The 21,016-nt window shown below is 47.5% G+C and overlaps 1 protein-coding gene across 1 annotated transcript in view; it reads right to left on the reverse strand.

Annotated features, from left to right (window-relative positions):
- The window catches only part of cdk19 (cyclin dependent kinase 19), a 351,351-nt gene that overhangs the window by 24,368 nt on the left and 305,967 nt on the right, over positions 1 to 21,016 (reverse strand). The window contains exon 12 of the mRNA XM_085997816.1: positions 18,843 to 19,097. Within this exon, the coding sequence (XP_085853942.1) occupies positions 18,843 to 19,097 (255 nt within the window). The remainder of the gene's footprint in view (positions 1 to 18,842; positions 19,098 to 21,016) is intronic.

Below are 21,016 nucleotides of genomic sequence, written 5' to 3' on the forward strand. Positions count from 1 at the left end.
GAAATAAAAGGCCTGTCCGTCTGACGAATCCAAGAGTGTATTGAGTCATTACCCAGAGCTAAGAAGTATTCCGCTTCAACAGGAGGATGCAGAGAAACTCCAGTATGATTTGGACAGGTTGGGTGATTGGGCAGATGCATGGCAAATGCAGTATAATGTGGATAAATGCGAGGTTATCCACTTCGGTGGCAGAAACAGGAAGACAGATTATTATCTGAACGGCAATAGATTGGGAAAAGAGGAAGTGCAACGAGACCAGGGTGTCCTTGTGCACCAGTCGCTGAAGGTAAGCATGCAGGTGCAGCAGGCGGTTAAGAAGGCAAATGGTATGTTGGCCTTCATAGCGAGAGGATTCGAGTACAGGAGCAGGGACGTCTTGCTGCAGTTGTACAGGGCCTTGGTGAGACCACACCTTGAGTATTGTGTGCAGTTTTGGTCGCCTTATCTGAGGAAGGATGTTCTTGCCATGGAGAGAGTGCAGCGACGATTCACCAGACTGATACCTGGGATGGCAGGAATGAAGTATGAGGAGAGATTGGGTCGATTAGGCTTATATTCGCTAGAGTTTAGAAGAATGAGAGGGGATCTCATTGAAACTTATAAAATTCTAACAGGACTAGACAGACTAGATGCAGGAAGGCTGTTCCCGATGGCGGTGGAGTCCAGAACAAGGGTCACAGTCTAAGAATAAGGGGTAAGCCATTTAGGACTGAGATGAGGATGAATTTCTTCACCCAGAGAGTGGTGAACCTGTGGAATTCTCTACCACGCAAGGCAGTTGAGGCCAATTCATTAAATATATTCAAGAAGGAGTTAGATATATTTCTTAAGGCTAAAGCGATCAAGGGATAGGAGAAGAAAGCAGGGACAGGGTACTAAATGGCGGAACAGGCTCGAGGGGCCAAATGGCCTACTCCTGCTCCTATCTTCTATGTTTCTATGACTCCAGTCAGTGGAGAGTTTTCCCCCTGATTCCCATTGACTTCAATTTTACTAGGGCTCCTTGATGCCACACCCGGTCAAATACTGCCTTGATGTCAAGGGCAATCACCCTCGCCTCTCCTCTGGTATTCAGCTCCTTTGTCAGTGTATGGACCAAGGCTGTAATGAGGTTATTGGTGAGTAAGTACCGCTAATAGCACTGTTGACGACACCTTCCATCACTTTGCTGATGATTGAGAGTAGGCTGATGGGGCGGTAATTGGCTGGATTGGATTTGTCCTGCAATCATATAGAGTGCTTTCTGAAAAAATTGTTCAATGCATAGCTAAAAGAAATTGATTGAAATTGGATTCAACCAAGATGTATGTGATATGGCTGAAGCTTCCCCATTTTCTTTAAATATGGAAACTAATCTACTATTCAGAGATTTCAGTATATTTTATCGGAGATTTGAGAAAAATAAAACAAGAAACAGTGAATGGGAGATTCAGAAGTGGAGCATTTTTCTGGGTTATTAGCGATTCATATGGGAGCAACTAAATTCTCTTGTCTGCATCTAATGACACTCCTGACTTGATGATTGTATTTTCAAGGGTTGACATTTTACTCTAGGTATCAATCTAACTCAAAACTGACAGTGCAATTTGAACCTAAAAATAAATCAAGGACTTGTGAAACCAGAAATTATATTTTAACATTCACGTAACAGAAACCAAAATATAACTGACTAGCTTCAAAGCAATTCTAACAGTGAAATCATCTGCAGAATTTTTTTAAATTCCATTTGTTTTGCTCAGTTTTATAAAGATTAGTAATCATACTTATAAAAATGGAGGACTGCAGCAAATTATTTTGTCAGAAAACAGAATTTACTAGAATACGCTAGCGATAAAAGTTCTCTACATTAAAGACGCTATATAAATGAAAGTTGTTGTTTTCACAGAAATCACAGAAACCTCACAGTACAGATAGAGGCCATTTCGGCCCATCGAGCCTGCACCGACACATATCCCACCTGATCCCCGTAACCCCTACACCAACACATATCCCACCCTATCCCTGTAACCCCACGTATTTAATCCCCCTAACACTAAGGGTCAATTTTTTTTTATCATAGCCAATCAACCTAACCTGCACATCTTTTATACAAGATACATGTGTGGGAGGGTTTTTTTCTAACTGTCAGTCACACTTGCCTGTAAAATGAGCAACTGGGAGAGGAAAATCTGGTGGGGACCTTGTACACCCATTTGCCTGCCTGATGCATTTTTCAAAAAGCCGAACAGGCTAGCACACTTCTTACCAACAACTGCAAGACGCGAGTTCAAATCCCACCATGGCAGCTGGGGAATTTAAATTCAGTTAAATAAATCTGGAATAAAAAGTTAGTATCAGTAATGGTAACCATGAAAATTATCGGATTGTCGTAAAAACCCATCTGGTTCACTTATGTCCTTTAGGGAAGGAAATCTGCCGTCCTTACCTGGTCTGGCCTATAAGTGACTCCAGACCCACAGATGTGGTTGACTCTTAACTGCCCTCTGAAATGGCCTAGCAAGCCACTCGGTTGTAACAAACCGCTACAAAACACAATAATAATGAAACCGGATGGATCAACCTTGGCACCGGCTACGGACACGGCAACGGCACACCCTGCAAAGTCCTCCTCACCATCTGGGGACTTGTGCCAAAATTGGGAGAGCTGTCCCATAGACTAGTCATGCAACAGCCTGACATAGTCATACTCACAGAATTATGCCTTTCAGCCAATGTCCCAAACTCCTCCATCACCATCCCTGGGTATGTCCTGTCCCACCGGCAGGACAGACCCACCAGGGGTGGCGGCACAGTGGTATACAGTCGGGAAGGAGTGGCCCTGGGAGTCCTCAACATTGACTCCGGACCCCATGAAGTCTCATGGCTTCAGGTCAAGCATGGGCAAGGAAACCTCCTGTTGATTACCACCTACTGCCCTCCCTCAGCTGATGAATCAGTACTCCACCATGTTGAACACAACATGAAAGAAGCACTGAGAGTAGCAAGGGCACAGAATGTACACTGGCTGGGGGACTTCAATGTCCATCACCAAGAGTGGCTCGGTAGCACCACTACTGGCTGAGTCCTGAAGGGCATAGCTTCCAGTCTGGGCCTGCAACAGGTGGTGAGATAACCAACACGAGGGAAAAACCTACTTGACCTCGTCCTCACCAATCTACCTGTCGCAGATGCATTTGTCCATGACAGTATTGGTAGCAGTGACCACTGCACAGTCATTGTGGAGACGAAGTCCTGTCTTCACACTGAGGACACCCTCCATCATGTTGTGTGGCACTACCACCGTGCTAAATGGGATAGATTCAGAACAGATCTAGCAGCTCAAAACTGGGCATCCATGAGGCGCTGTGGGCCATCAGCAGCAGCAGAATTGTATTCCACCACAATCTGTAACCTCATGGCCCGGCATATCCCTCACTCTACCATTACCATCAAGCCAGGGGACCAACCCTGGTTCAATGAGGTGCCAACCTGGGGAAGCTGCAACACAGGACTACATGCATGCTAAAAAGCAGAAGCAACATGCGAAAGACAGAGCTAAGCGATCCCACAATCAACGGATCAGATCAAAGCACTGCAGTCCTGTCACATCCAGTCGTGAATGGTGGTGGACCATTAAACAACTAACGGGAGGAGGAGGCTCCATGAATATCCCCATCCTCAATGATGGTGGAGTCCAGCACATGAGTGCAAACGACAAGGCTGAAGCGTTTGCAACCATCTTCAGCCAGAAGTGCCGAGTGGATGATCCATATCAGCCCACTCCTGAGATCCCCACAATCACAGAAGCCAGTCTTCAGTCAATTCGATTCACTCCACGTGATATCAAGAAATGGCCGAGTGCACTGGATACATCAAAGGTTATGGGCCCCGACAACATCCCAGCTATCGTGCTGAAGACTTGTGCTCCAGAACTAGCCACGCCTCTAGCCAAGCTGTTCCAGTACAGCTACAACACTGGCATCTATCTGACAATGTGGAAAATTGCCCAGGTATGTCCTGTCCACAAAAAGTAGGGCAAATCCAATCCGGCCAATTACCACCCCATCAGTCTTCTCTCAATCATCAGCAAAGTGATGGAAGGTGTCGTCGACAGTGCTATCAAGCGGCACTTACTCACCAATAACCTGCTCACTGATGCCCAGTTTGGGTTCTGCCAAGACCACTCGGCTCGCGACCTCATTACAGCCTTGGTCCAAACATCGACAATGGAGCTCAATTCCAGAGGTGAGGTGAGAGTGATTCCCCTTGACATTAAGGCAGCATTTGGCCGAGTGTGGCATCAAGGAGCCCTAGTAAAATTTGAAGTCAATGGGAATCAAGGGAAAAATTCTCCACTAACTGGAGTCAGACCTAGCACAAAGGAAGATGGTTGTGGTGGTTGGAGGCCAATCATCACAGCCCCAGGACATCGCTGCAGGAATTTCTCAGGGCAGTGTCCTAGGCCCAACCATCTCCAGCTGCTTTATCAATGAGCTTCCCTCCAACATAAGGTCAGAAATGGGGATGTTCGCTGATGACTGCACAGCGTTCAGCACCATTCACAACTCCTCAGATAATGAAGCAGTCCATGCCCGCATACAACATGGATGATGTTCAGGCTTGGGCTGATAAGTGGCAGGTAACATTCACGCCACACAAGTGCCAGGCAATGACTATCTCCAACAAGAGAGAGTCTAACCACCGCCCCTTGACATTCAGCGGCATTACCATCGCCAAATCCGCAACCATCAACATCCTTGGGGTCACCATTGACCAGAAACTTAACTGGGCCAGCCACATAAATACTGTGGCAATAAGAGCAGGTCAAAGGCTAGGTATTCTGCAGCGAGTGTCTTACCTCCTAACTCCCCAAAGCCTTTCCACCATCTACAAGGCACAAATAAGGAGTGTGATGGAATACTCTCCACTTGCCTGGATGAGTGCAACTCCAACAACACTCAAGAAGCTCGACACCATCCAGGACAAAGCAGCCCGCTTGATTGGCACCCCATCCACCACCTTAGAAAAAAACATTCACTCCCTCCACCACCGGGTTACCATGGCTGCAGTGTGTACCATCTACAAGATGCACTGCAGCAACTCACCAAGGCTTCTTTGACAGCAGGCGCATGGGAACACCACCACCTCCAAGTACCCCTCCAAGTCACACACTATCCTGACTTAGAAGTATATCGCCGATCCTTCATCGTCACTGGGTCAAAATCCTGGAACTCCCTCCCTAACAGCACTGTGGGAGTACCTTCACCACACGCACTGCATGGTTCAAGAAGGTGGCTCACGGGCAATTAGGGATGGGCAATAAGTGCTGGCCTTGCCAGCGACACCCACATCCCATAAACAAATAAAAATGAAATGGGACATATGCCAATCGCGACAAATAATATCCAGCCCCCACCTGGACTGGAGAAAACCAAGCAATCTGGGGCCTGCTTTTGGAGGCTAACTCAGCTCAAACTACCTCATCAGACCCCCACCCCTCTCCCCCCAACACCCAGCACAGCACAGGAGCCATCCACTGAGTGAAAAGAAAAATGATCCAAACAATATAGGAGGAGATAGTGAGGGTTCAGAGCAAATATGTTCATACAAAGAAAAAGGGTGAGGCTCCCAAATCTAGAGCCCCCTGGATATCAAGGGGCATAAAAAGGGAAGCTTATGTCAGATACCGAGAGCTAAATACTGCAGAAAGCATACTGGAGTATAGAAAGTGCAGGGGTGAAATTTAAAAGGAAATTAGGAAAGCAAAGAGAGGGCATGAAAAAATATTGGCAAGTAAAATCAAGGAAAACCCAAAGATGTTTTATAAATACATAAGGATCAAGAGGATAACTAAAGAAAGAGTACAGCCTATTAGAGACCAAGAAGGTAACCTGTGTGTTGAGGTAGAAGACGTGGGTGATGTAAGAAAACTATTAGGCACTTGGTCTAAGTGTTAAACAAAGCTTTAATCAACTGTTTTACAACATGAAGGTCTAGTTCTGTCCTTCATTAGTTCCTGTTAAGAATGTCCTGCGCAAGCTGGGCCCGTGCCCGAGTATTTATACTCTCCCTGGACAGCACCACCCGCAGCCCGCTCAGTATTATTTCATAAGTCTTTCTTTCATGAATGACTGATTCATGTCAGTGGGTATGATTGTTAATGAATACTCTGCGTCTGTCTTCACAAAAGAGAGGGACGATGCAGACATTATAGTTACGGAAGAGGAGTGTGAAATATTAGATGAGATAAACATAGTGAGAGAGGAAATACTAAAGGATTTAACATTTTTGAAAATAGATAAATTGCCAGGCCCAGATGAAATGTTTCCCAGGCTGTTAAGAGAAGCAAGGGAGGAAATAGCGGAGCTCTGACCATCATTTTTCAATCCTCTCTGGGTTGGTGTGGTGCCGGAGAACTGCTAACATTGTACCGTTGTTTAAAAAGGGAGAAAGGAATAGGCCAACTAATTACAGGCCAGTCAGCCTAACCTTGGTGGTGGGCAAATTATTGGAAAAAATTCTGAGGGACAGATTAATCAAGGACAGTCAGCATGGATTTGTTACGGGAAGGTTGTGTCCAATTAACTAGACTGAATTTTTTGAGGAGGTAACAAAAGAGGGTCAATGAGGTTGGTGCATTTGATGTAGTCTACATGGATTTTAGTAAGGCTTTTGACAAGGTCCCACATGGCAGACTGGCCAGAGAAGTAAAAGCCCATGGGATCCAAAGGAAAGTGGCAAGTTGGATCCAAAATTGGCTCCCTGGCAGGAAGCAAAAGGTAATGATCGATGGGTGTTTTCGTGATTGGAAGGCTGTTTCCAGTGGGGTTCTGCAGGGCTCATTAATCGGTCCCTAGCTTTTTGTGGTATATATATCAATGATTTAGACTTCAATGTAGGGGGCATGATTAAGAAGTTTGCAGATGATACAAAAATTGGCCGTGTGGTTGATAATGAGGAAGAAAGCTGTAGACTGCAGGAAGGTATCAATGAACTGGTCAGATAAGCAGAAAAGTGGCAAATGGAATTCAATCTAGAGAAGTGTGAGGTAATGCATTTGGGGAGGGCTAAAAAGGCAAGGGAATACACAATAAATGGTAGGATACTGAGAAGTGTAGAGGAACAGAGGGACCTTGCAGTGCATGTCCACAGATCCATGAAGGTAGCAGGAAAGGTAGATAACGTGTTTAAGAAGGCATACAGGATACTTTCCTTTATTAGTCGAGGCATAGAGTATAAGAGCAGGGAGATTATACGTGAACATGTTTAAGAGGGTGGTGGGGGTCTGGAGCTCACTGCCTGAAAGGGTGGTAGAGGCAGAAACCCTCATCACATTTAAAAAGTACTTGGATATGCACTTGAAGTGCTGTAACCTACAAGGCTACGGACCAAGAGCTGGTCTAAACCTCCGACCAATTATTTTAAATCTATGCCCCCTGGTTATTAACCCTTCTGCTATGGGAAATACGTCCTTCCTATCCACTCTATCTAGGCCCCTCATAATTTTATATACCTAAATTAGATCTCCCCTCAGCCTCCTCTGTTCCAAAGAAAAACAATCCCAGCCCATCCAATCTTTCCTCAAGTTTCTCAAGTCTCTCCGCGTAACTTAATTCTTTCATCCCTGGTACCATTCTAGCAAATCTCCTATGTACCCTCTCTAAGGTTTTGACATCCTTCCTAAAGTTGGTGCCCATAATTGGCCACAATACTCTAGCTAGGGCCTAACCAGTGTTTTATAAAGTTTTAGCATAACTTCCTTGCTTTTGTACTCTATGCCTCTATTTATAAAGCCAAGGATCCCGTATGCCTTTTTAACAGCCTTCTCAACTTGTTTTGCCACCTTCAACGATTTGTGTGCTACACCCCAGGTGTCTCTGTTGTAGTGGTTTGATACAACGGAGTGGCTTGCTCAGCCACTTCAGAGGGCAGTTTCCACACATCACACACCTGGCTTGCTAAAAAAAAGTAATCAACATAAACAACAATGCTGATAATGTTAACTCTTAAATAGTGAAATGTATAGATAGCACACTGATCCTCAAAGAACACATCACCAAATTGATTGCCAACATTTCTTTCAAATGCATTCTGATGCATGCCTTACACAAAAAGTATAATACACTGTGCACTCATTTTACCTCAATCACATTAGGATAATGGTAATCTGGAAGCAGTGATCAAATAGTCAGTTATTGCAAAAACTAAAAACATAAAACCATAAAAGTGAGGTTATAGTAAATTTAAATCCTAGAAATCAAACAAATTAATCTTTGACAGACTTGAGTAGCTTTTGTCCAATACAGATGGTTTACATTTCATGGTTATAACTTGTGAATGTACCCCCTACCTACTTAACAGAAATATTTAAGCCACAAAAGGTTATTCCATGTACATCATTCTAGGAGGTAGTAGTAGAGGTAATCTATCTGTCCCTGAAGTGCAAACAAACCACAGCAAAGCTTCTTTCATGTACAGGAGGTCAAGATTACATAATGTGCTCTGTGCTGAAGTGAAGTTAGCACTGAACCAGAAATACTTTAAACAAAAGACTAGATAATATTTTGAAATGACAGTGGTACTGAACTAAGTAACTAAAAGTGTCAAAGAATGTTCCATATTGATTTGCATTCACTCTATTTTGTCTCCCATACTGTCTTGTGTTTGCTCACTGCCCTTGAGCAAAAACCCAGTTTAAATGAGCTTTCAAATTTAACTGGGATATTGTTGTTTCTGTTAAATTTATCCCACCTTTCCTAAAACCAGCAAGTTATGCTGGGGCACAGTTCCACAGGTACAAGCCATCTGACCAGTCTCCATTTGAGAGTCTGGATAGTGAATGTTGCTAGGTCATTCAATCATGGTGGGAAGGAAGGAATGGGCAATTCTGCCTTCATCCAATGCCTACACAGGAATACTTTCAGGGAGGGTCACTGGAGAGATATCAGGAATTGGGGGTGCAGGTGATTTGCTTTCTGCCTCCCCAGCCTGGAAAAGCCAACTGTAGGATCCCCATGCCGGTCCAGTAATGGAACATCTTTTATAAATATCCTTAAGAAATATAAATTGTAAAATTGAATTTCCTTAAAAAGGAAGGTAAATTTGTGTATGTGTATCTGGCTCACTAGATTTCTGTACCTTTAAAGTATGCTGATAGTTATTTTGGAAATGAATGTATCATCAGGTTTGCACAGGACAAGTTCTGGATAATTCAGTGAGGACTACGTCGAACTTGTTTAATATTTCTTTATGCTTTATCAAGAGTTTATTTGCACCAAATTTGTACAAACTTGGATTTGAGATAGATAACATCTTGAGACAGAAAACAAACTGAATAAGCAAACGGTATTCATTTATACTTTAACTAGCTGAAGTGCCCGGCGGTGCCGAAGCTTTTTCGAGGGCATGTTGTTGTTGGAAGAGAGAGAGAGAGAGCGACTGGGGGGGGGGGGGGGGAGAAGAGAGAGAGAGCGCGACTGGGGGGGAAGAGAGAGAGCGACTGGGGGGTAGAGAGAGAGCGGGTGGGGGGCAGAGAGCGGGGGGGAAGGGAGGGCGGGGGGGAAGGGAGGGGGGAAGGGAGGGGGGGAAGGGAGGGCACGGGGAAGGGAGGGCGGGGGGAAGGGGCGGGGGGAAGGGAGGGGGGGAAGGGGCGGGGGGAAGGGGCGGGGGGAAGGGAGGGGGGGAAGGGGCGGGGGGAAGGGGCGGGGGGGAAGGGGCAGGGAGGAAGGGAGGGGGGGAAGGGGCGGGGAGGAAGGAAGGGAGGGGGGGAAGGGGCGGGGGGGGGAAGGGGCGGTGGGGGAAGGGGGGGCGGGGGGGGAAGGTGGGGGCGGGGGGGGAAGGGGCGGGGGGGAAGGGGGGGCGACGGGGGGGGGGAAGGGCGGGGCGGGGGGGAAGGGGCGGCGGGGGGGGAAGGGGGGGCCGGGGGGGCCCAGGCCGAGAGCCCCGCTCTCCGAGCCCCGCCCACCCCGGCCGAGAGCCCCGCTCTCCAAGCCCCGCCCCCCCCCCCGGCCGAGCCCGATTGCGGCTCTGAGAGACGGCCGGCGGCCGAGCCCCGCCCCCCCCCGGCCGAGCCCCCCCCCCCCGGCCGAGCCCCGCCCCCCCCCCCCGGCCGAGCCCCGCCCCCCCCCCGGCCGAGCCCCACACCCCCCCCCCCCGGCCGAGCCCGATTGCGGCTTTGAGAGACGGCCGGCGGCCGAGCCCCGCCCCCCCCCCGAGCGCGGAACAGAGACGCCGCGTCTCACCTGCTCCTGCTGCGCTGCGACACCCTGACTCTCGTGGCTGACGCCATTGCCCTGGGTAACGTGACACGGGGGCGGGGGGGGGGGGGCGGGAGGAGCTTAGCAGAAGCGCAATCACCTAGCTCGGGCCTGGCTGGGCAAGAAAGGCGCAGGCTTTGAGGCCTAAGAAAAAAACGGGGAAAGGTAGGAAAAAGAATGTTCAGGTTAGAGAAAATATTTACAAATGAGTGATTTTTTTAAAAACAATTTAATAAATTCAATTTTATTTTGGTGGAAATGTATATTTGAAAAGAAAGATGCAGAAAGCAGGAAAAAGAATGGAAGCAAGATGGCGGCGACTCACCTCGGTTCAGAACGATAGGGGCCCGCCCACACACGCACCGATTGGTCGACCGTCAGGTCACCAAAGCATAGGATTGGTCCATCGTCCCGTCACTCGACCGTAGGAGGGCCCGGCCGCACGCGGCAGCAAGCCGCCATACGATTGGTCGACCTCGAGGTCACTCTGTCGCTAATGAGCGGATAATGAGATGCTAATGAGCGGAATGTTGAAGGTTTTTGGGATACCGCGGGCGCGATTTTAGCCCAGCCGAAACGTAAATACGCTTAAAACCGTCTCGGAAGCGTAAGCTTTCTTTGGAGGTAACGCGCGCGTAGGTACGCCCTGTAACTTTCGAGCGCATAGCCCGCCAGATGCACACGCGATGACAGACAGAATGACAGACAGAATGACAGACAGAAGTATCGACCGATTTATATATATAGACTAGCTGAAGTGCCCGGCGGTGCCGAGGCTTTTTCGAGGGCATGTTGTTGTTGGAAGAGAGAGAGAGAGAGCGCGACCTGGGGGGAAGAGAGAGAGCGACTGGGGGGTAGAGAGAGAGCGACTGGGGGGTAGAGAGAGAGGGCGGGGGGGAAGGGAGGGGGGGAAGGGAGGGGGGAGGGGAAGGGAGGGGGGGAAGGGGAAGGGAGAGGGGGGGGGGAAGGGGAAGGGGCGGGAGGGGAAGGGGGAGAGTCCCCGAGCCCCCTGATCCCCGTCCCCCCAAACTCCCGAGCCCCCTGGTTGGCCCCCCCGAGACTCACCCCCCCACCAGAGGCTCGCCCCCCCCAGAGGCTCGCCCCCCCCCACCCCAGAGGCTCGCCCCCCCCCCCCAACCCCTCCACCCCAACCAAGCGCCGAACTCCGGAGGCGCGATCTTCCGAGCACCGGCCTCCCGAGCTAGCTTCACGATTGCGGCTGTGCGAGACGGCTGGCGGGCCCGGTTGCCAGGGTAACGCTTGACGCTCACCAAGCCCCGCCCCCCGGCCGAGCCAGAGAGAGACGCCGCGTCTCAGCTCCTGCTGTGCGCGCACCCTTTAGTAAGGTAGCGGCGCTGGGCTGAGTCCCGCCCCTCCAGCCTTCGAGTGGGGCCGGGAGGTGCCTAGCTCGGGCGTGGGTGCGGAGGAGAAGCCGAGGCTTCGAGGCCTACCTGGAAAAACGGGGAAAGGTAGTAAAATTAATGAGATTAGATAAGTTAATTCGTTTCTAAATCATTTTTTTTTTAAAACAATATGTGTTTTAAAAGCAACGTTTTTTTTTAAAGACGCAGAAAGCGGGAGAAAGGAAAAGTTTGGAATCAAGATGGCGGCGACTCACCTCGGTTCAGAACGATAAGGACCGGCCACACACGCACCGATTGGTCGACCGTCAGGTCACCAAAGCGTAGGATTGGTCAATCGTCCCGTCACTCGACCGTAGGAGGGCCCGGCCGCACGCGGCAGCAAGCCGCCGTACGATTGGTCGACCTCGAGGTCACTCTGTCGCTAATGAGCGGATAATGAGATGCTAATGAGCGGAATGTTGAAGGTTTTTTGGATACCGCGGGCGCGATTTTAGCCCGGCCGAAACGTAAATACGCTTAAAACCGTCTCGGAAGCGTAAGCTTTCTTTGGAGCTAACGCAGCGCGTAGGTATGCCCTGTAACTTTCGAGCGCATAGCCCGCCAGACGCACACGCGATGACAGACAGAATGACAGACAGAATGACAGACAGAATGACAGATCGACCGATTTATATATATGGACTAGCTGAAGTGCCCGGCGGTGCCGAGGCTTTTTCGAGGGCATGTTGTTGTTGGAAGAGAGAGAGAGAGAGCGACTGGCGGGGGGGGGGGAGAAGAGAGAGAGAGAGCGCGACTGGGGGAGAAGAGAGAGAGCGACTGGGGGGTAGAGACGAGAGCGACTGGGGGGGTAGAGAGAGAGCGTACTGGGGGGACAAGAGAGAGCGACTGGGGGGAAGAGAGAGAGCGGGTGGGGGGAAGAGAGCGGGGGGGAAGGGAGGGCGGGGGGGAAAGGGAGGGGGGAAAGGGAGGGGGAGGGAGAGGGGGAAGGGGCGGGGGGGAAAGGGGAAGGGGGGGTGGAGGGAAGGGAGGGGGGAAGGGAAGGGGGGGGAAGGGAGGGGGAGAAGGGGCGGGGGGGGAAGGGGTGGGGGGGAAGGGGGTCAGGGGGGAGGGGGGGGCCGGGGGGAGCGGGAAAGGGGAAGGGGGGAAGGCCCAGGCTGAGAGCCCCGCTCCCGAGCCCGCTCTCCGAGCCCCCCCGCTCCCCCCCCCCCCCCCCCCCCTCGGCCGAGCCCGATTGCGGCTCTGAGAGACGGCAGGCGGCCGAGCCCCGCCCCCCCCCCCGGCCGAGCCCGATTGCGGCTCTGAGAGACGGCCGGCGGCCGAGCCCCGCCCCCCCCCACCCCCCCGCCGAGCGCGGAACAGAGTCTCACCTGCTCCTGCTGCGCGCGCGACCCTGACCCTCGTGCCCCGGGTAACGTGACAGCGGGGGGCGGGGGGGTGAGGAGCTTAGCAGCAGCCCAGTTACCTAGCTCGGGCCTGGCTGGGCAAGAAAGGCCCAGGCTTTCAGGCCTAGAAAAAAACGGGCAAAGGTAGGAAAAAGAATGTTCAGGTTAGATAAAATATTTACAAATGAGTGATTTATTTTAAAAGAATTTAATAAATTGAATTTTATTTTGCTGGAAATGTATATTTGAAAAGAAATACGCAGAAAGCAGAAAAAGAATGGAAGCAAGATGGCGGCTACTCACCTCGGTTCAGAACGATAAGGCCTGCCCACACACGCACCGATTGGTTGACCGCCAGGTCACCAAAGCGTAGGATTGGTCAATCGTCCCGTCACTCGACCGTAGGAGGGCCCCGGCCGCACGCGGCAGCAAGTCGCCGTATGATTGGTCGACCTCGAGGTCACTCTGTCGCTAATGAGCGGATAATGAGATGCTAATGAGCGAATGTTGAAGGTTTTTGGGATACCGCGGGCGCGATTTTAGCCCGACCAAAACGTAAATACGCTTAAAAACCGTCTCGGAAGCGTAAGCTTTCTTTGGAGGTAACGCGCGCGTAGGTACGCCCTGTAACTTTCGAGCGCATAGCCCGCCAGACGCACACGCGATGACAGACAGAATGACAGACAGAATGACAGAATGACAGACAGAAGTACCGATTTATATATATAGATAACTATGATTGCATTTTCGCCAGCATTTCCCTACTGAAGTACCAGCTTGTAAAAAGCGTATGGGATCCTTAGCTTTATAAAGAGAGGCATGGTGCTGGATTTTGATTGAGGAGGCGTGTAGGAGGCGGGACTACAACTTTCGGGGTTGTAGTCCCGCCTCCATCGAGTTGTGGCCAACCCACGCGATTTTCACTTGATTGACCTTGTTGAGCCGCCCAGCGGGCTCAGCAGGGCAATTAAGGGCCAGCCGGCAACAGGTGACGTCACAGATTGACATTTCATCTGTCAAAAGCTTTTGACAGATGAAATATCAGCGTTTGACAACTGTTTGAAGCTGTCAACACTGACAATCTGTACTCCAAGTTAATCCTTCCTCTCAGGCTGAGTTAGAGATCTCTCCAGAACAGAAAGCTAAATGCTGCAACTTTTGAGCTTTCTGTGCCGGTGAGATGACGGACTCCGAGACCTGAAGGAAGGAAGGCTGTAAAGTAAAACTTCTTTAAACACTTTACACACACCAAAACACACTTACCTCTGAACTCATGCACCCATCACTCACCTGAACACCGGACATCTCGAACCCCCCAAGCCCTTCAGCCCAACGTCCGCCTTGCTAACTTGGCGTGGTTTGGAGCCGTCGGGAATCCCACACTTCAGCAATAAAAATAGGGATTAGGCTGTTAACAGGCAGTTAATTGGCACTAATGGGTCCCAGCACAGGTCGGGTATCCTTTGAAACTGGCATGGAGGCGGGTTTGGGATGGGATGGGTTCGTGCCCCCCGATTTCGAGATTTTAACCCCCCACACGCCTCCAATCCCGCCTCCACGGCCCAATGAAAATCCTGCCCATGGAGGACAAAAGCAAGGAAGTTATGCTAAACCTTTATAAAACACTGGTTCGGCCCCAGTTGGAGTATTGTGGCCAATTCTGGGCACCACATTTTAGGAAGGATGTCAAGGCCTTAGACCGGGCGCAGAAGAAATTTACTAGAATGGTAACAAGGATGAGGGACTTCAGTTACTAGGAGAGACTAGAGAAGCTGGGATTGTTCTCCTTACAGCAAAGAAGGTTAGGGGAGATTTGATAGAGGTGTTCAAAATCATAAAGGGTTTTGATAGAGTATATAAACTGTTTCCAGTGGCAAAAGGGTTGGTAACCAGAGGACACCGATTTAAGGTAATTGCCAAAAGAACCAGATGCAACATGAGAAGAATTTCTTTTATGCAGTGAGTTGTTACGATCTGGAATGTACTAATGAAAGAGTGGTGGAAGCAGATTCAATAGTAACTTTCAAAAGGAAATTGGATAAACACTTGAAGGGTAATTATTTGCAGGGCTATGGGGAAAGAGCAGTAGAGTGGAACTAATTGGATAGCTCTTTCAAAGAGCCAGCACAGGCTGAATGGCCTTTTTCTGTGTTGTAGCATTCTATGATCTATAATTCTATGATTTCCTCCAGCTCATTGCCTTCAGTTCCTGCAACAAACTCTGTACCCTCACCACCAACGCCATCCCTCTCCTCAGCTATTACCTCAGGCTGAACCAGACTGTTGCAACTCTGGTATCCTATTCGATCCCACAGTCACCTTCCAACCCCATATTCTCTCTATCACAAAGATTATCTACATCCACCTCCGCAACATTGCACACCTCTAGCCCCACCTCAGCCCATCTGTTTCTGAAACTCTCATCTGTGACTCTGTCATCTTCAGACTTGAGTACTCCAATGCTCTCCTGGTTAGCCTCCCATCCTCCATCCTCCTTAAGCATCAGCTCATTTAAAACTCTATTGTACCCTATACTACCTGCATCAAGCACAGCTTGTCCATCACTCCTGTCCTCACTTACCTACATTGGCTCACAGTTCCAAAAGATCTCAGAATTAAAATTCTCATCCTCATGTTTATAAGTGTGAGGTATTATACTTTGGTAAGAAAAATAAGGAGGTCACATATCAGTTGGAAAATAAGAATCTAAATGGGGTAGAAGTGCAAAGGGATCTCGGAGTACAAATACACAAATCATTAAAAGTAGTGACGCAGGTTAATAAGGCCATAAACAAGCAAACCAAGCACTCGGGTTATTTCGAGAGGATAGAATTGAAAAGTAGAGAAGTTAGGCTAAACTTGTATCGAACCTTGGTTAGACCACACTTGGAGTACTGTGTACAGTTCCGGTTGCCATATTGTAAAAAGGATATAGATGCACTGGAAGATTTACAGGGATGATACCAGGAATGCAATAGAGGTCTTTAAAATTATGAAAGGTTTTGATAGAGTAGATACAGAGAGAGTGTTTCCACTTGTGGGGAAGAGAAAAACTAGAGGCTATCAATTTAAGATAGTCACCAAGAAATTCAATAGGGAATTCAGAAGAAACTTCTTTACCCAGAGAGTGGTGAGAATGTGGAACTCGCTACCACAGGGAGTAGTTGAAGCAAATAGGCTTGCGATTAATATAAACACTACATTAGCTACGTGGAGATAATTCTAGCTTTACTTTCTGGCTGTCTTACATTTGTCACTTGAAGCATCCTCATGGAATTGCTGTTTACACTGGTGAAGGGCTTTTAGTGGCTGCACGCACAGGTGTGCTTTGGAGAAGGTGGCAAGAGGAGTGGCGATATCCAACATGAATGAGCAGGTGTTAACTTGGCGTTGCACACTGATTGACGTCATGCTCTGACTAATTACAATACTTTAAGGGAGCGCAGGCAACAGCAGTGCTGCCGACATGCCAAAAACGGCAGCCGCCGCGGTACCCACTGGCTGCGGGGAAAAGTGAGGCAGCCGCCATTTTGCCCCCCAAAACGGGCCTCAATGGCCAGAGCAAACACTTCGAATTTCGAGGCCACTATATCAGAAGAGCGTAATTATGGAGACCGAGATTCCCTGACTAGTGGACATTAATTCACCGTAAAATTCCATTAAACAAAACATATAATGTAAATATCAATGGATACAGCACTTTTCTAAAAAGATTTTACCAGTTTTTTCCCCAGTTATTAGTCATTCATGCTGGAGAACATTTCTACTGGTGGTGGCAGCACTATGATACCTTGCCTGAGAGACCATTCTTCATGTGTGAGCTTACAAGCAGTGAGTGACAGCAGGTTACTCAATCATGAGAGCCATCACAGCCAAACCTGAACCTATTCTCTCCTAATATCCACACATGTGCACTTCATATCAGGGATCATGGGATAGGATAGGAGCAAGACCTTGGCTGTGTTTTTTTTCAGCCCCTAGCTCTGAGAGAACAAGTCCATTTGTAGTGCCTTCATCATTGACTCAGATAATTTGGTAAAGACCAGAGATTGAACCTGGGATTTTCCTAGTCTGTATATCTCAGTATCACAGTGAGTGAGCCATTTAGCCATTACGACACCAAGACAAACCTACACCACATTCATAGGACCGTATATCATGGAAATCAGAAAATATAGTATTGATTAAGGACTACAGTACAGAAAAGCACATGTTCTATATGCTGGCATACAGGACAAGCCGATTACAACACATTGCTGTGAAGTTACCTGCCTGTATCTTTAGTATTCTCACCAATCACAGCAGCAAGAACTGGATGTTATAGGGGAAATGCCCTATGAATTGCCTTAAATGTATTCAGACTAAATGCTGGGAAAGGAAACCACTAATGCTAATTAAACCATGTCGGCTTATACAAGCAAAACATTCTTTATCAGGAATAGAAGATAAGCCATCCATACCATCGGCCTGGAGTCGACTTGTTAAGGGGAACACAAAGATGTCTGGCCTTAACTGGACCCCTGTGAGTCCTTTTCTGAGCAATGACCCTTGGCATGTCTAGGTGCTGGTGCTTCATTGATTTGGGGTCATCAGGTGTACCAACAGCACTGTGTAATTGACACGGAAAAGGTAGAACTCTTCTAATATATGTGCCACTCAGACTGGTCAATAGATTTGAAAATTAAGGATATACATGATGGTGTTTTTGACATGAAAGTTCTCAGTCTTCAGTCCTAAATTTAGTTCTAGTTCTTTTTGTAGCTCTTATAGTAGTCTCTATAGCAGATGGTGTAGGAGTTTTTTTGTCTAGTATATGTAGAATGGTGTATGTAAAATTAGAAAGTGCATCTCTGACAGAAATGTTTCAGAAGTTAAGATTGTATGGCTATACCAGCCAGAGACAGGCAGGTATCACTTAGATGTACAAGTTTCCCTGTGATCAAAAGGAGATTAAATTTAAGTCAGCTAGTTCAGATACAGCTACCAGCGCAGAAGGTGGGTTTGCCCACGAGCAGAGGATCCAGGAGTAATGGACAGCACCTCTATGGGCGCAGATTCAACTAACACCATCCTCCCAGAGGAAGGCGAGCCAACCAGTTCATCCACGCCAGCTCATAAGGATGGGGTCGAATAAGTTCTGGAAACATTGCTAACTACAAGCATATAGACTTTATATATTCTAATATTACATATATTAATATATATATATGCTAGTATCTAATGCTGTTAACTTGTCAGCTATCTAAGGAGTCTAATTCTAAACTAATCTCACCAATTTATATCAATCCTAAACAGTGATTGTGCCAGTAAATTTATAATCAGCAGCAGTTGACTTACTGTGACATAACTGAACTGCCATTGTAACTTCTGTTATTTATTTTGTTAATTAACCCTAGCTACTAATTATTTGCATACTCAATGTTTAAGTTTTTCATAACTTTGTTGTCTGACCTCGTCTTTGACAATTGTCAAGAAAGGATTAATTATTCACTCAGTAGCTTGTGCGGATCGTGATGGGAGTTTGGTAGTGTAAATGTTAATAAAATCCAAACTGTTTAATGTAAGACAGTTCAATAAGCCAAATTTAGGCATCCTCAACTCATGGGCATAAACTCCAGATGGTTCCTTGACTAAGAGTTAAGATGAAGGGGTTCAGTATTCACCTGGTGCCATTGATGAATATTCTTCTCAGGGTATTGATCCCAGTGTATTACAATGTTGCTGTGTTTACTGCTGTATACTTTCTTGTTTGCAAGCAACGACTACACCAGGTATTTTTTAAATCTCAATGTTTAGATATTGCAAGAATAGTGACTCTTGTTGCAATAACGAAAAGTAACAGCAGCCAAAATTGAAAGCACCTGGTAATCAGTTGTCATGACAGATCCACCAGAAGTTGTAGCTGAAGTGCCTATTCGAGGCTTCTTGTTTGGAGGTCCCTGATTGAGACTGCTGTCCTGGTTATGCTGGAGGCCTCCTCCAGTTCCTCCTCCACCACCTCCTCCCCCAGCAGCTGTTCCATTTGTCTGTGTGCTGTTTTGTTGCTGGGGTGCTTGTTGCTGTTGTTGATTCTGTTGTGTTGTCTGCTGCTGGTGTTGCTGGGTTTGCTGCTGATTCTGTTGTCCAAGATAATAAACACAATAATTAATCTATCTACAACCCTAACAGCCTCATAATTCTGATAACACATACACATTATCTTAGGCTCATATGCATTGAAGAAACACAATTGACAGCAGACACTTGATAGTTTCATCATTGACTATAACCTTCAATATAAAGAACCTGAATTCCAGAGGTGTGATGCATCAGAGACCCAGAAGTTTAAAGTCACAAATGTTGCTTGGACACAACTAAGAACATGCAAGTTTGCCCACATGCTGTTACAGCAATGCAACAATGTTTTGACAGAAGACTATTGGTTAATATAGCATACCCTTCCGACCCTCCAATCTATTGCCTTTACTGGATCCTGTAACTCCTTTCCTAATAGGAACTCATCTGGCCCTTTTTTAAAAACTGTTGTAGCTTCCTGTTTCATTACCCTTAGTGGTAATCTGTTCCACAATTCTGTCACTCTTTTACTAAAAATAAGTTGCCTATTTTCTTGGAATTTCCTGTGTATTTGTGCCCAGAGACATGTATAACCGGGGCATAAATCAAACACCCGCCATAAAAGATCAAGGAATCTTGGGCGTAAGGGTATTACGCACGCCCAAATTTCCTCGCTCTTTTACACCCGTCTATCGATCTCTGTGCCCGAATACATCAGTGCTCATTATAATGGCCCCGCCCGCAGGCTAAAGAGCCATACACGCAAATGTCCTGCAATTACGCTGCTTCAATACAGGGGTAAAATTAAGCCCAGGATTGTAGGCGCAGCAGGGAATTAATTTTTCTGGCGTTTTATCACAATTTCTTAAGCAATTTTTAAAATTATCTTCACTAAGACCTGCACTTTATTTTCAGTTTCTTTCAATGCATTTTTATGGCATGAGTATAAGCCACATTAAAAATTGAAAAAGTTTCATGATTACACATTTTTAAACACTTGCATGAATGACAGTTAGATGGCTTCAATCTTCATACTTACATAGAAACATAGAAGATAGGAGCAGGAGTAGGCCATTCGGCCCCTCGAGCCTGCTCCGCCATTCAATGAGATCATGGCTGATCATCCAAATTCAGTACCCTGTCCCTGCCTTCTCCCCATATCCCTTGATCCCTTTAGCCTTAAGAAATATATTCAACTCCTTCTTGAATATATTTAATGAATTGGCCTCAACTGCCCTGTGTGGCAGAGAATTCCACAGGTTCACCACTCTCTGGGTGAAGAAATTCCTCCTCATCGCAGTCCTAAATGGCTTACCCCTTATCCTTAGACTGTGACCCCTGGTTCTGGACTCCCCTGCCATCGGGAGCATCCTTCATGCATTTAGTCTGTCTAGTCCTGTTAGAATTTTATAAGTTTCAATGAGATCCCCTCTCATTCTTCTAAACTCTAGCGAATATAAGCCTAATCGACCCAATCTCTCCTCATACGTCATTCCTGCCATCCCAGGTATCAGTCTGGTGAATCTTCGCTGCACTCTCTCCATGGCAAGAACATCCTTCCTCAGATAAGGCGACCAAAACGGCACACAATACTCAAGGTGTGGTCTCACCAAGGCCCTGTACAACTGCAGCAAGACATCCTTGCTCCTGTACTTGAATCCTCTCGCTATGAAGACCAACATACCATTTGCCTTCTTAACCGCCTGCTGAACCTGCATGCTTACCTTCAGCGACTGGTGCACAAGGACACCCAGGTCTCATTGCATTTCCCCTTTTCCCAATCTATTGCTGTTCAGATAATAATCTGCCTTCCTGTTTTTACCACCGAAGTGGATAACCTCGCATTTATCCACATTATACTGCATCTGCCATGCATCTGCCCAATCACCCAACCTGTCCAAATCATACTGGAGTTTCTTGGCATCCTCCTCACAGCACACACGCCCACCCAGCTTTATTAAAAAATAAATATATGATGTGA

The sequence above is a fragment of the Somniosus microcephalus genome, chromosome 9, assembly GCF_052327205.1.
Source record: "Somniosus microcephalus isolate GS21.2 chromosome 9, FLI_Smic_1.0, whole genome shotgun sequence".
Classification (NCBI taxonomy): domain Eukaryota; kingdom Metazoa; phylum Chordata; class Chondrichthyes; order Squaliformes; family Somniosidae; genus Somniosus; species Somniosus microcephalus.